We start from the raw sequence: 13,721 nt of genomic DNA, 5'->3' as shown, positions 1-13,721 counted from the left end.
AAATATCTACAGAGCACGTCACCTAACAACAGCACATTATACATTCTTTTCCAGTGCTCATGGAACTTTCTCCATGATAGGCCATATGTTAGGCCATAAAGCAAACTTTAATAAATTTAAAAACATTGAAATACTGCAAAGCATCTTCTCAGATCACAGTGCTATCAAATTAGAAATCAATAATAGGAAGATCAATGGAAAAACAGCAAACACATGGAAACTGAGTAACACTCTCCTTAAAAATGACTAGGTAACAGAATAAATAAAAAATGAAATTTAAAAATTCCTTGAGTCAAACAATAATGAAAACACAACATACCAAAATCTTTGGGACACAGCAAAAGCAGTGATCAGATGCCAATTTATAGCAACATTTGCACACATCAAAAAGACGAAAGAGGCAAAATGAATCCCTTAACCCAATATCTCCAACAATTAGAAAACGAGCAGCAAAAAAAGCCTACAGTATTCAGAAGAAAAGAAAGAATAGAGATTCTAGCAGAAATAAATGAAACAGAAAATAGAAAGACAACAGAAAAAAAAAAAAAAAAGACTAAAGAGGTCCTTAAAAACAAACAAACAAAAAAAACTCCCAACAAAAAAAAAGTTTTGGCCAGATGGCTTCATTGGTAAATTCTACCAACCATTACTGAAGAGTTGACATCAATTCTACTCAAACCATTCCAAAATACAGAAAGGAAGGGAATACACCCAAATTCATCTTATGAAGTGAGCATAACGCTAAAACCAAAGCCAGGCAAAGACACCACTAAAGAACAAAATTGTAGGACTAATAATCGCATAAACAGACACACAAATTCTCAGCAAAATCCTAGCTGAGAGAATCGAACAACATATAAAAAAAATAATACATCATGATCAAGTAAGATTCATACCAAGTGTGAAAGGATGGTTCAACATTGTTGTTGTTGTTGTTATGTGCCGTTGAGTCGGACCTGACTCATAGCAACCCCTCTTTGGGTTTCCGAGGCAGCATCACTATGGAAGTAGACTGACCCATCTTCCTTCCAAGGAGTGGCTGATGGGTTTGAACTGCCAGCCTTCTGGTTAGCAGTCAAGTGCCTTAGACACTATGCTACCAGAGCTCCTGGTTTAACATTAGAAAAACAATTAACGCAATCCACCACACAAATAAAGCAAAGGAAAAGAATTGCATGATCATATCAATAGATGCAGAAAGGGCATTTGAGGAAATTCAACACTATTCCTGATAAAAATGGTAAAAGAAATAAGAATAGAAGGTAAATTCCTCAACAAAATTGTTGTTGTTGTTGTTATTTGCCGTCGAGTCAGCCCCGACTCATAGCGACCCCTCCTTGGGTTTCCGAGGCAGTATCACTACAGAAGCAGGATTTCCCAACCTTCCTTCCGAGGAGTGGCTGGTGGGTTTGAACCACCAGCCTTCTGGTTAGCAGTCAAGTGCCTTAGGCACTATGCTACCAGAGCTCCTTCAACAAAATTAAGGGCATAGAAATAAAACTAATGGCCAACATTAGCCTCAATGGAGAGAGACCGAAAGCATTCCCATGTGAATGGGAATCAGTCAAAAATGCCCTTTATCACCACTCCTATTCAATATTCTTTTGGAAGTGCTAGCCAGAACAACAAGACAAGAAAGGGAAATAAAAGGTATTTGAATTGGCAAAAATAAGCCCAACTATCTCTATTTGCATAATATATGATCCTACACATAGAAAGGGAGCTCTGGTAGTGTAGTATCTCAGGCATTTGACTGCTAACCAGAAGGTTGGTGGTTCAAACCCACCAGCCACTCCTCGGAAGCAAGACTGGGCAATCTACTTCTGTAGAGATACTGCCTTATAAACCCAAGGAGGGATTGCTATGAGTCGGGACCAACTCTACACCAGTGAGTTTGGTTTTTGTTTTATACACAGAAAATTCAAAGGACACAGAAAGAAAATTATTGGAACTAATTGAAAGAGTCAGCAAAGTGGAAGAGTACTTGATCAATATACAAAAATCAGTCGGATTCCTTTACACTAACAAAGAGAACTCTGAAAAGGAAATCAGGAAAACAAAACTGTTTACACTAGCCACTCAAAAGATTAAATACTTAAGAATAAATCTAACCAAGGGTACAAAAGACCTGTACAAAGAAAACTATAAAATACTCATACAAGAAACCAAAAGAAAACAAATGGAAGAGCATACCATGTTCATGGATAGGAAGACAGGAGCTCTGGTAGCATAGTGCCTAAGGCACTTAACTGCTAACCAGGAGGCTGGCGGTTCAAACCCATCAACCACTCCTCGGAAGGAAGGTTGGGCAATCCTACTTCCATAGTGATAACTGCCTCGGAAATCCAAGGAGGGGTCGCTAGGAGTCGGGGCCGACTCAATGGCAAATAACAACAACAACATTGTGAAAATATCAATACTACCTCAAATGATCTACAGATATAATCCAATCCTGATCCAGAATCTATCATCATTCTTTAAAGAGATGGAAAAACTAATCACCAACTTCTTATGGAAAGTAAAGAGACCCCAGATAAGCAAAGTACTACTAAAGAAGGAGAACAAAAACACAAACTACTACACAGACACAGTAGTCAAAACAGTTTGGTGCTGCCACAATGACAGACACATAGACCAATGCAATAGAACTGATAACTCAGAAATACATGGCATAGGAGCTCTGGTGGTATAGTGCCTAAGGCATTTGACACTAACCAGATGGCTGGCAGTTCAAACCCACCAGCCTCTCCTTGGAAGGAAGATTGGGTAATCTATTTCCCTAGAGATACTGCCTTGGAAACCCAAGGAGTGTTTGCTATGCGTTGGAGACAGACGACTCCACGGCACTGAGTTTGTTATTTTTGTTTTGTGATACATGGTGTAAGTGCACTATCAAACATAACTGAAAATGCTCCAATGGCAGAAGACAAACTAGATGACTGAGACCTCCTGAAAATTAGAAACTAATGCACATCAAAGAATTTCATCAAAACAGTACAAAGGGAACTCACAGACTGGGGGAAAAAATTTGTCAATGACATATCAGACAAGGAAATAATCTCTAAAATTTTTACAAAGCTTCAACACTTAATGACAAAAAAGACAATTCCATTAAAAAATAGGCAGAGGACATGAACAGACACTTCACCAAAGAAGACTTTCAGGCAGCCAACAAACACATGAAGAAATGCTGCAACCATTAGCCGTTAGAGAAATACAAATTAAAACAACAATAAGATACCATTTCATCCCAGCAAAAATAGTGAAGTTAAAATAAAAAAAAATACTGGCAAGGGTGTGGAGAGACTGGAACCCTCATACATTGTTGCTGGGATTGTAAAATGATACAACCACTATGGGAAACAGTATGGGGCTTCCTTAAAAAGTTGGAAATAGAAATACTATATGATCCAGCCATCCCACTACTAGCTATATATCCTACAGAAATAAGAGCCATGACACAAATAGATATACACATACTTATGTTCATTCCAGCCCTGTTTTTGATAGCAAAAAGATGGAAACAACCTAAATGCCTATCAACAGATGAATGGATAGACAAACTATGGTACATATCAAAACCAAGCAGACAATGGAATAACGATGAATCTGTGAAACATTTCATAACATGCATGAACCTGGAGGACATTCTGCTGAGTGAAATCAATCAAAAAAGGACAAATACTGTATAAGACCACTATTATAAAAAGTGAAGAAAAGGTTTTCACACAATAAGAAACATTCTTTGATGGTTACCAAGGGTGGGAGGGGAAGTGAGGGTAAATCACTAACAAGAGGGTAGACACTTATTAACTTAGGTGAAGAGGAAGGCAATATAAAATAAAGGGGCTGTCAGCAAAGGAAGGCACTGGGAGGAGTCCAAGAGTTAAAGGCAAAAAAGGTAAATACTATTAAATATGCAATCCTGCAATAACAGTAATATCAATAATCTCTGAGTGGATACACAGAAACACAAGCTGGAAATATGTGGGAAGGAGAATGGGAATATACCCAGATATATATAGGTTTGACAGTATATTTCTACATATGTAGTTACATATGCTGCAATTATATCCATGAATATATTAAGCATACAGGGGGCAAAGTTATGAAAACTTTTTAGCTGTAACCAAATGCCTTGAGAGAATAAGTTCCTCAGCTGAGGGCTCAGGACCATAGTCTCAGGGGACACTACGGTCAATTGGCTTAACACAGTCCACACAGAAAATGTTCTATGGCCTACTTTGGTGAGTAGCAACTGTGGTCTTAAAAACTTGTGGAGGGCTATTAAAGGCATAACTATTGATCTCTTCTGTCTGGAACAGAGAAGAGTGAAGAAAATCAAAGACACATGGAAATTATTAGTCCAAAAGACTGACAGACCACAAGAACCTCAGCCTCCAGGACCCTGAAACCAGAACTAGATGGTGCCTAGCAATCACTACTGACTGCTATGAAAGAGACCACATTAGAAAGTCACATTAGAAAGAATCAGAGAAAAATGTGGAACAAAACTCAGTATCATAAAAAAGAGCAAGCTTACTGGTCTGATAGCTACTGGTGAACCCTCGAGACTATAGCCCTTAGTCAGCCTTCAGGCCTGGACCCGAACTACTCCCCTGTCTTTAGACAGGTCTATAAGGTGAACAACAACATCAGGCAGGTACGCACTCCTTAGAACAATCAACCATTCGAGATCAAAAGGGAAGCATTCGCCCAATAACAAAGTTAAGAAGGCAGGAAAGGTTAGGAAAGAAGGAGGCATGGACAAGGAAAATAGGGAGGAAGTGGGATGAGCCATGTTACATTCCAGGGATTGCAGTCAATGACATGAAACAAAATACATACAAATTGCTGAATGGAAAAATGATTTGCTCTGTAAATTTTCACCCAAATCACAATAAAAGCTTTTTTTTTAAAAAAAAAAAAAAGTAAGCAGCAGAGAATTATCTTGACTATCAGCAGAAAACATTAAAAATCACTTTGTGCATGGGTTCTTATCCTGGAGTCTGTGTCCTCCCAAAAGAATAGAATTCAGGGGTCTGTGAACTTAAAGACGCAGGGGAAAAAAACACAGTTTTATTTTTGCTATCCTCTAACTGCAATTTAGCATTTTCTTCAATGACGGATGTAGGCAATAAACAATAGTGGTATTAGCAGAACCTGTGTTTCTATTACCCAAAGCATTCACAGCTCTTTTCATATCAAATTATGGTTGTTGCAGCTATCTTGTGATATTGTTTATACTCACCAGTACTTCAAAATTATTGTGGTTATCAGATCCACTGCTAACTCTTGCTGCTTAAGGCATAAAGAAACACACTTATTGCTAGCTCACAAATTTGTAATATTTAAAATAATTTAATGAGTCTATTTTTAAATCCTATCTATTTTATTTTATGATTTAAAAACATTATTCTGATAAGTGGTCCATAAAAAAGACACACACACATATATATGCACACACACAAAGGTTTAGAATAGTTGCTTTGGTAGAATAATTAATGACCCAGAGAAATAGTCATAAATGAAACTATACTATATTTAACATACAAGTATATTTCTATATAGTACAAATATGTCTAGGAAAATAGAAGAATAAATTCCCAATTGTTAAGTTGTTAACAAAAGATTTTTTAAAACTTTTTTCTATTATATGCTTTTTTGTATTCCACAAAATTTTCACAATAACTGTGTAAATTTTGTAATCAGAATTTTATTAAGGGAAAGAAAAATAACTGGAGATGGAGGATGAACCTGACAAGCTTCAGAAAGAGTAAGAGAAAGAGTGTGTGTGTGAGTGTGTGTACACGTGAGCATGTCTGTGTGCATGTGTATGTGTGCAGACAAATGTTCTGGTCAGAGGACACTGTGCAAATATGTCAGAGTGATTTACCCTGTGACCTGTCCATTCATTGCACATAGAGGGGCTGGAGGAATTAGGACACCAACTTTTAGTCTCTTCACTTCCTGACCTCCTCACCCTTTCCTGCACCATCTTCCCATACCAGACCTGCACCACTAGTGAAAAAGAAAAAGACGCATAGGATGTTCCCATTCTCTTTAAGGCTCTGTTTTCAGGCTCCTAGGGCAGAAGCCTCAGCCCAGAACACACACACACATGCACGTACACGCACATGCACGTGCAGAGGACAAACAAGTGGATTGCTGGTAAATGTTTAAAAACTAGCTCTCTTAGGAAACAAATAGAAAGAAAGAAGAAAAAGAAAGAAAGAAGGAGCTATGGTGGTGTAGTGATTAAGGTATTTATTTGGCTGCTAAGCAAAATGTTCAAACCCACTAGCCACCCCATGGGAGAAAGACAAGGCAGTCTGCTTTCATAAAGATTTACAGCCTTGGAAACCCTACGGGGCAGTTTGACTCTGTCCTATAGGGTTGCTATGAGTAGGAATTCACTTGACAGCAATAGTTTGGGTGGGTAGAAAAGAAATGAAGGGGAAAAGACCATTGCAGCATTTTATGGTATAAATACTCCTAACAGAGCCAGTTTTAAGCTCCCAATGTGTCATCACAGAGCAGGTAGTTCAGGAGGTGCAGAATAGCAAACTACTATACAGCATTTCCATCAGGCCGATAAAATGGACCTAAATAAGTTCAACAGCACTTAAGTCATGGTCAAATGCAATGAAAGAATTAGGGAGTGGTAAGGTTTGAGTACTTATTACTGTTGTTTTTGATACAGTTTATTTAATTGTAAGTTTATGTAATTTAATTTTTAATCATAGCGATGTTTAACAACTGGCTTGCAAAATTCCTGACAATTTAACAGTTAGCTCTCGCAAGCTTGTTCAAGTCAATTGCAGCACAACACTTGACAGACTCAAACCCAAGAACTCACGTTTCTCTTAGACCCTCACTGGCCCGGTGCACTATATGGTCTGGGAAGGGGAGAAGTTCTGGGCTTCTTTTATAGTCTTTAGGATACTTATCCTTTTCCTTGCCTCGGGTCAGACTGCATTGCTCTGGCTCTAAATGGAGAGGGCACATCCACAGACACCATCTCCCCCTAGTGGTGAGAATATTTCCCAATCCTCATCCACCTCCTTCCTGGCTGAGGCACTCACTCTACCCCTCATTCTCAGGAAAACCAAACAATCAAACTCACTGCCATTGAGTCGATTGGACTCATAGCGACCCCTCCTTGGGTTTCCGAGGCAGTATCTCTACAGAAGTAGATTGCCCAATCTTCCCTCCGAGGAGTGGCTGGTGGGTTTGAATTGACACACCATCTCCATTTGGCCACTCTCCTATTCTAGCCTCCAAAGAAAAACAAGCACTTGTCCTCAATTTCCCTTTAGATAACTCTTCAGACCTTACGTTTATTCAATTTTCCCATGTAAATCTCCCTTTCTCCCAAACATGCCCAGTCTAGGCAGGCTCTCAGCCCCCCACACAGAAAGGATGATGTGAGCTGGGAAGTGAAGTGATTGATGTGAAGTCAATTCATGTGGAATGCTGGGGAATGAAGATGGGCCAAGACAGGAGCAGGAAGTCAAGAGGGAACCGAATGGGTGAAGAGATGTGGAAGGAAATAAGGGAAGGTGAACCAGGGACACCTCATGGGCTGGGTCCGGAGAGCTGTCTTTAGGTCTTCCACGACTTGATTCCTCATCTCAGTCTCCTCCTCATCAAATGCATACAGACTCTGCATCTGTAGGGCCAGAGAGAAGGTGGGCACAAAGATTATCCTGGGTTACCTGTCTCCTAATGTCCTGCACTCCCGGCCCAGGTATGACCCAGGAGCCACCCTTGTATCAGGATGGGTGAGGCTTCAGGGAATAGTTTACTAAAACAAATTAATCCAGTGAGAAGAGACTCAGACTCAGAGAAGACTCAGGTTCTGGTCCTGGAGCTCAGTTTTCTCATCTCTAAAATGGGGATGATTATGGGCCCAGCCTATTTCTCAGGGATGTGTGACATAGAAGTGGGCTCATAAATGTTTAGATGGTTGAGGTCTGAGGTCACACAGAGTGGGGAGGGATTACAGTAAGATCCTGGAGATAATCAGAAGGCTAGTGATCTGCCCGGGAAGAAGTGCAGCTGGAATGCTCCTTGGAAGTGAGAATGGCCACAGTTTGTCTCACCTACTTTAGTCATGTTGTAAGAAGGGACCATTCCCTTGAGAAGGGTATCATGCTTGGTAAAGTGGAGGGTCAGCGAAAAAGGGGAAGGCCCTCAACAAGATGGACTGACACAGGGGCTGCAACAATGGGCTCAGGTATAGCAGGGCTCATGAGGCTGGCACAGGACCAGGCAGTGTTTTGTTCTGCTGTACACGGGGTTGCTATGTGTCAGAGACGACTCGACGGCACCTGACAATGACAACAGTGAGCCGCAATAAGTGGGGCATGCAGTTCAGGGAAAGGTAGGGGGACACATCTCAAGGGGCTTTTCTCTCGGCCTTTAAATGTGGGGACAGGATAGGCAGGGTGATGTCAGGCTGGGGAGAGGGACTACTCACTGCAGCCATGGAGTTGATACGGTCAATGTAATAGTCAGGCCAGCTGGTTGCCAGCTTGTTGGGGTCCTCTTGCTCCTGGAACAAGAAGGATGGTTTGGACCAACAGGCAAGACAGCCCACGGCCTGAGGTCCTGAGCTCCATTTGGTGTCAGCTGAGGGATTCATTTCCCAGCCTTGCCCAGACAGAGTGACTTTTGGATCTCTATTTCTTCCTTGAAGTTCTATTTCTTCCTTGAAATAGCAAACATTTAATCTCATGACCAGCAAATGACATGGGCAAAAACTATGCAGGTAGAGACACTTTTAATGAACAAGGTGGCCAATTTTTTTAAAAAATTATTTTCTTTTTCTTTATGCTATATTTGTTTTAATTATCCATAATAAAATATAGTTTTATGTCTGTTGATTCTTGTAAAAATTGAGCTTCGATTTTATACATCTATTATTTCTTTCCAGCTTATTTTCTTGTAATATCATTCTTACCGTATTTTACAAAAGCATCAGTCTGTGACAGTTGGAAATTTGAAACTTCAGTCTCTCAGATAGTTTGAGAAGCACTAATATAAAGCATTTAGTGTAATGCCTGACACATAATAGGTACTCAATAAATAATAACAAAAAGACAGAAAAAGAAATTTCCAAGGCCCTGGGCTTGGAAACTCAGGAGTCCTCACCGGTCTGATTCCATTAGCAAACTTTCCTGAGTGAGGGCTAGGTGAGCCTAGATCACAGGACCATTAGCTCAGATCTTAGGCCCCAAGGGAGACTTGACTTCTCCTCAGGTACGGGCAAGAATGACAGGAGGTTAATAAACAGTAATGTTGCTTGAAAATCTAGCTCTCCTCCAGTCAAATAAATTTGCTTCTGTGCATTACACAGGCCCTGGTCATTCCTGTCCTCAGACCCTTTGAACACACCTCCTCATCGTCTTTCTGCAAAATCCTGCTTCCAAACGTGCATGAACACTTAGCTCCTCCAGGAACCTCCCCAAAGAACCACCTCACTGCCAGCCCTGGCCTTTGCCCTGCCTCCTTCAATCACATCCACTTGGGTTTCACTATTTTGTTTAATAAAATCCAAATTTAAGAGCAGTGGGACATCTGCCTTGTTTTGGTCTTTATGACTTCATATGGACATATGTGTTAAAATCGCCATGACTCAAAGCTAAAAATTTTGTCCTCTACATAGTTGTAGGGGTGGAGAGGGGAATCTCACCACACAAAACAACTGCATAAGCAAACACATACTTTCCTGCATTGGCTGGCTCATCACTTTTTCATTCCACATGCATTTAATGAGCACTTACTAAATGCCAATCATTGTCCTGAGCCCTAAGTGCAAACTCAAAGTCTCTGCCTTGAACAGAACAGTCTAGTGCCAGAGGCAGAGTGATAAATGCTCTATGGTAGCACTGAGTAGTGTAGACCATAGAGACTAAGGGGAATGGGCATCTAAGACAGGCTTTTGAGGGAGGCGGAGTGGAGTGGTCTAAGCCTATTAAAGACTAACAGACATCAGTTAAGCTAAGACTGGGATGTGTATGTAGGAGAGGGGATACAGAAAGAGGAGGTATCATATGGGATGTAGAGGGGCTTGAATGTTGGTAGAGAAATTATACACAATTTGTTTGAGAGGTAGTGAGAGATGCCTTCATATTTTGATAAACCATCTATTTTAGCTGTATAAGAAATCAACTTAAAGGAATTTCATAAGAAATCATTTTGGAAAGTGGGGAATCATGAAACATGATTAATTATACCAGGAAATTATTTTCTTTTCCCTCTTATTCTCTCCCTCTTTCTCTCTTTCCTTCTTTCTGTTGCTATTTTTCCAGTTGCTGGCACATAACGATATCTATAAGTGAGTATGGAGGCAAGAACTGCCCTAATGGTGTGGACCCTAAGATGGCAGTGGAAGGGGGTCAGAGCTGGCACCTTCTTCTTGCTGCAGTAGATCTGCCATTTCTTCTCCGGGGGCAGTGCAAACACAGCCTCCCGGTTTTTATCGGTGAGATCCAATTCATCCTGCAAGGACAATAAGAACAAAACAATTCCTGAGACCCAGAGATGGTAGAGATTAGAATGTTCAGCTCTAGGGGAAATTATAGTTGCCCCAAATCCAGCCCTCAGCCTTCTATCTTCCTCCCAAACAACATGAAAAATATGCCAAGACAGTTTCTTTTCTAGTAGAAACACAGTTTCAATCCCTTCACCTGAATCCAAGCCTGTGCTTCTTCTACCCATACTTCTTTTCCTTCCTGTCCACAGCCCCCTTGTCTCCCCAAATCCATTCTTCTCCCTCTCCAGCCCCTGTTCCCTGCTGTCTCCTGCATTGCTTTACTAGCCTCTAACCTTCTTTCCAAGGAGCTCTGGTGACATAGTGGTTAGAGCATTTGGCTGCTAACCAAAAGGTTAGTGGTTTGAACCCACCAGCCACTCCATGTGAGAAAGATGAAGCAGTCTGCTCCCATAAAGATTTACAGTCTTGGAAACTCTATGAGGCAGTTCTACTCTGCCCTAGAGGGTCATTATGAGTCGGAATTGACTCAATAACAATGGAATCTTTTTGCTCATCATTTCTTGCCTTCCTTCTCTTGTTCTGCCCTTCTCTTCTCAGCACCCTAAGTCAAGGCCTGAGAAAGAAAGTATTCAGTCTACGGATTGAGTCCTGCCTCGCTCTCAGTTCCTTGGTCCCCATCTTCCAAATCCTCTTGACCTTTGAGACTCTCCCAGCAATTATCTAGCTCCTGCAAGTTCTACGTGGGTCCCAGCATGGACTGGGGAGAGCTGGTGAGGACAAGCAGCTCTGCACAGTAGGAAGGGCATGCTATACCAAAGGAAGCATTGATATGTTTCGCATGAAAGTAGTTATTTTTGAGGCCGTCTTCTTGTACATCACAACCAAGAAGACAAGGCTATACTCAAACACAGCTACAGGGCTCAGACTTCTACAGCCTGGCTCACACTTTCCAAGGAAAAGAATTGGGAAGATTCATTAAATTTAGAATAACTCTGTAGGTAATTTGGAGTGACTTTATTTATCTGGATGTGCTAGATGACTCTTAAAAGGCTCTATTCTTGATGCTTCCTCCTCCCATGGTTCCTGAGCAATGTTCTGGCTCATCAAATAAACAGCTATGGGCCATCAAGAACAGAATGGGTTTTCAACTCAATTATAATGGGCTCTTTTCTTATCAAAAGCAAAACTCACATTAGAACAACAGAGCATAATATTACTAACCTTTATATTTGCAAAATGATAAACAATGAAAGCAATATCTAAGAAAGTATAAGCACATAGCTAGATAAGGGTATTAAATCTTGATACTTATACTCTTTTATACTTTTTTCACTCAAGAGAAAACATTTAACACTTTACTTCACCTAGATCAGAACTGTCCAATAGAAATATAGGACAAGATCATATATTTCAAAAATTTTCTTGTCACATTAAAAAAGTAAAAAGAAACAGGTGAAATTAATTTTAATAGTATATTGTATTTAGCCTAATCAGAAATATTGTCATTTCAACATGTAATCTAAGTGAAAAACTATCAATGTTTTCATTTAACTTGCATGGTCTCATCTTATGCCTCTGTTATTTGAAGAGCTGGATTACCTTAAAGGAGCTTTGGTTGCATATTGGCTAAAGCATTTGGCTGCTAATCAAAAGGTCAGCAGTTCAAACCCATCAGCCACTCCATGGGAGAAAGATGAGGTAGTCTGTTTCCATAAAGATTTACAGCCTTGGAAACCTTATGGGGCAATTCTACTGTGTCCTAAAGTGTCACTAGGAGTCAGAATCAACGACAGTGAGTAGGGATTTTCTTAATCAGATACATCAATTATCAAATACAAGAGTGAAAGAAACTACATTCCAACCCACATGGCACTGCTTCTCTATTGCCTGCCTTGCATGAGGATGAACAACAAAGAACATAGATGAACTTGGAGATGAACTTATGCCAGTGTTCATGCCTGGGTCCTGGGTACGGAACCTGCATTCCTGGCCCAGGACATTCGCTGGTATTCAGCTTTGTCTCTATCATTAGACATCCAGAGAGAGGAATTGTGCCTTGTGCCCCATTCTGTCTCTTTCTGGCCAGAGAATAAAGCTTCACATACAGGGAACTCTCTCAAAGTAGCAACACACTGGTCTGGATGGGCAGAGTCAGAAAGAGTTGGTACTAGTGTGAACCACAGAGTTTCCACTTGACTCTGGCTAGATACAGGATACAATCATCCTAGACCCAAACCAGGTTCCAGGTATGCTACAGGCATCTCAGTCTGTTCAGAAGTACCCCATGTCAGCCTTTAGAATTCCACTCTGTCTCTCTGCCTGTCTCTGAGATAAAGGAACCCCAGGGACATTCCAGACTGCATAAGAGAGAAAGGTGTCAGGTGTTTTGACATTCTTGGAGACTCTTCAGTACCTTGTTCCATAAAAGCCTTGGATCTGACCCATTCTATGGTGAATTAATTGCTGTACCATAAGGTCTAGCATCCTATGGAAATGGGAGACTGGCCCATTTGTTCTAGGATACATTTTATGGCTGCCACCTCATTGAGTGATTCTGTTTCTCCCACACAACTGAGGTTTCCTGGGGACCCACTTCAGCCTTAAGTAGGTCTTTGAGAAGTAAAGATGATCTCAGCACATGGGCTTCTCCCCTCTGTCCTGCTTTGCCTGCTCCATCCACCCTCCTCCCCATTGTCAACATCCTCCTTCCTGCCCCCTCACTAACCACCAGCTCTGCAAAGCGGACGTTAAGCTCCTCTGGGTTCGGGATGGGGCTGGAGAATTCCATGTACTGCAGAGGGTGGTTGTCCCGGAGGTTGATCTCAGGGAGGTCGCTGCTCCCGAAGCAGCACAGGAAGCCCAGGCCATGGCGGCTCCTCTTGCGGGGGGCCATGGTCACCGCAGGCCAGAGGTCAGCAGGCAGCTGCCCTAGGTCCTCATCTTGATCTGGGCAGGAAAACAGAGAGCACAGAATGGTCAGCCATGGTACCTATCATAACTGCTTTGTCCTATAGACTGGCAAGGGCTCTCAACCCAATACCCAAGGCTTTCTCTCTTCTCTCAAAGGCTCTCTTGGTTCTCACCAACTTCTTTCTCTGGAGGCATTTTCATTTCTTCCCACATTGCCCTCCCAGTGTTTCTTGCCACACTCTCAGATTCTGCCTCCTTGCTCCCAGAAAAGAGAGGAGGGCTGTAGTCACAGAACAGACTTCAAGGCAGG

At 41.3% G+C, this 13,721-nt stretch overlaps 1 protein-coding gene across 1 annotated transcript in view; it reads right to left on the bottom strand.

Moving 5' to 3' along the window:
• DAAM2 (dishevelled associated activator of morphogenesis 2) overlaps positions 1–13,394 on the bottom strand; it is a 62,134-nt gene extending 48,740 nt beyond the window's left edge. Inside the window, exons 1-4 of the mRNA XM_007939427.2 lie at positions 13,227–13,394; positions 10,417–10,506; positions 8,483–8,557; positions 7,578–7,672 (exon numbers count right to left, since the gene is read on the bottom strand). Of these exons, the coding sequence (XP_007937618.1) occupies positions 7,578–7,672; positions 8,483–8,557; positions 10,417–10,506; positions 13,227–13,394 (428 nt within the window). The remainder of the gene's footprint in view (positions 1–7,577; positions 7,673–8,482; positions 8,558–10,416; positions 10,507–13,226) is intronic.
• Between the last annotated feature and the right edge of the window lie 327 nt (positions 13,395–13,721).

Source organism: Orycteropus afer, unplaced genomic scaffold, assembly GCF_000298275.1.
Source record: "Orycteropus afer afer isolate SDZICR_OR568_19922 unplaced genomic scaffold, OryAfe1.0 scaffold00059, whole genome shotgun sequence".
NCBI classification, from domain to species: Eukaryota; Metazoa; Chordata; class Mammalia; order Tubulidentata; family Orycteropodidae; genus Orycteropus; species Orycteropus afer.
This window is presented reverse-complemented; position numbering and strand designations above follow the sequence as displayed.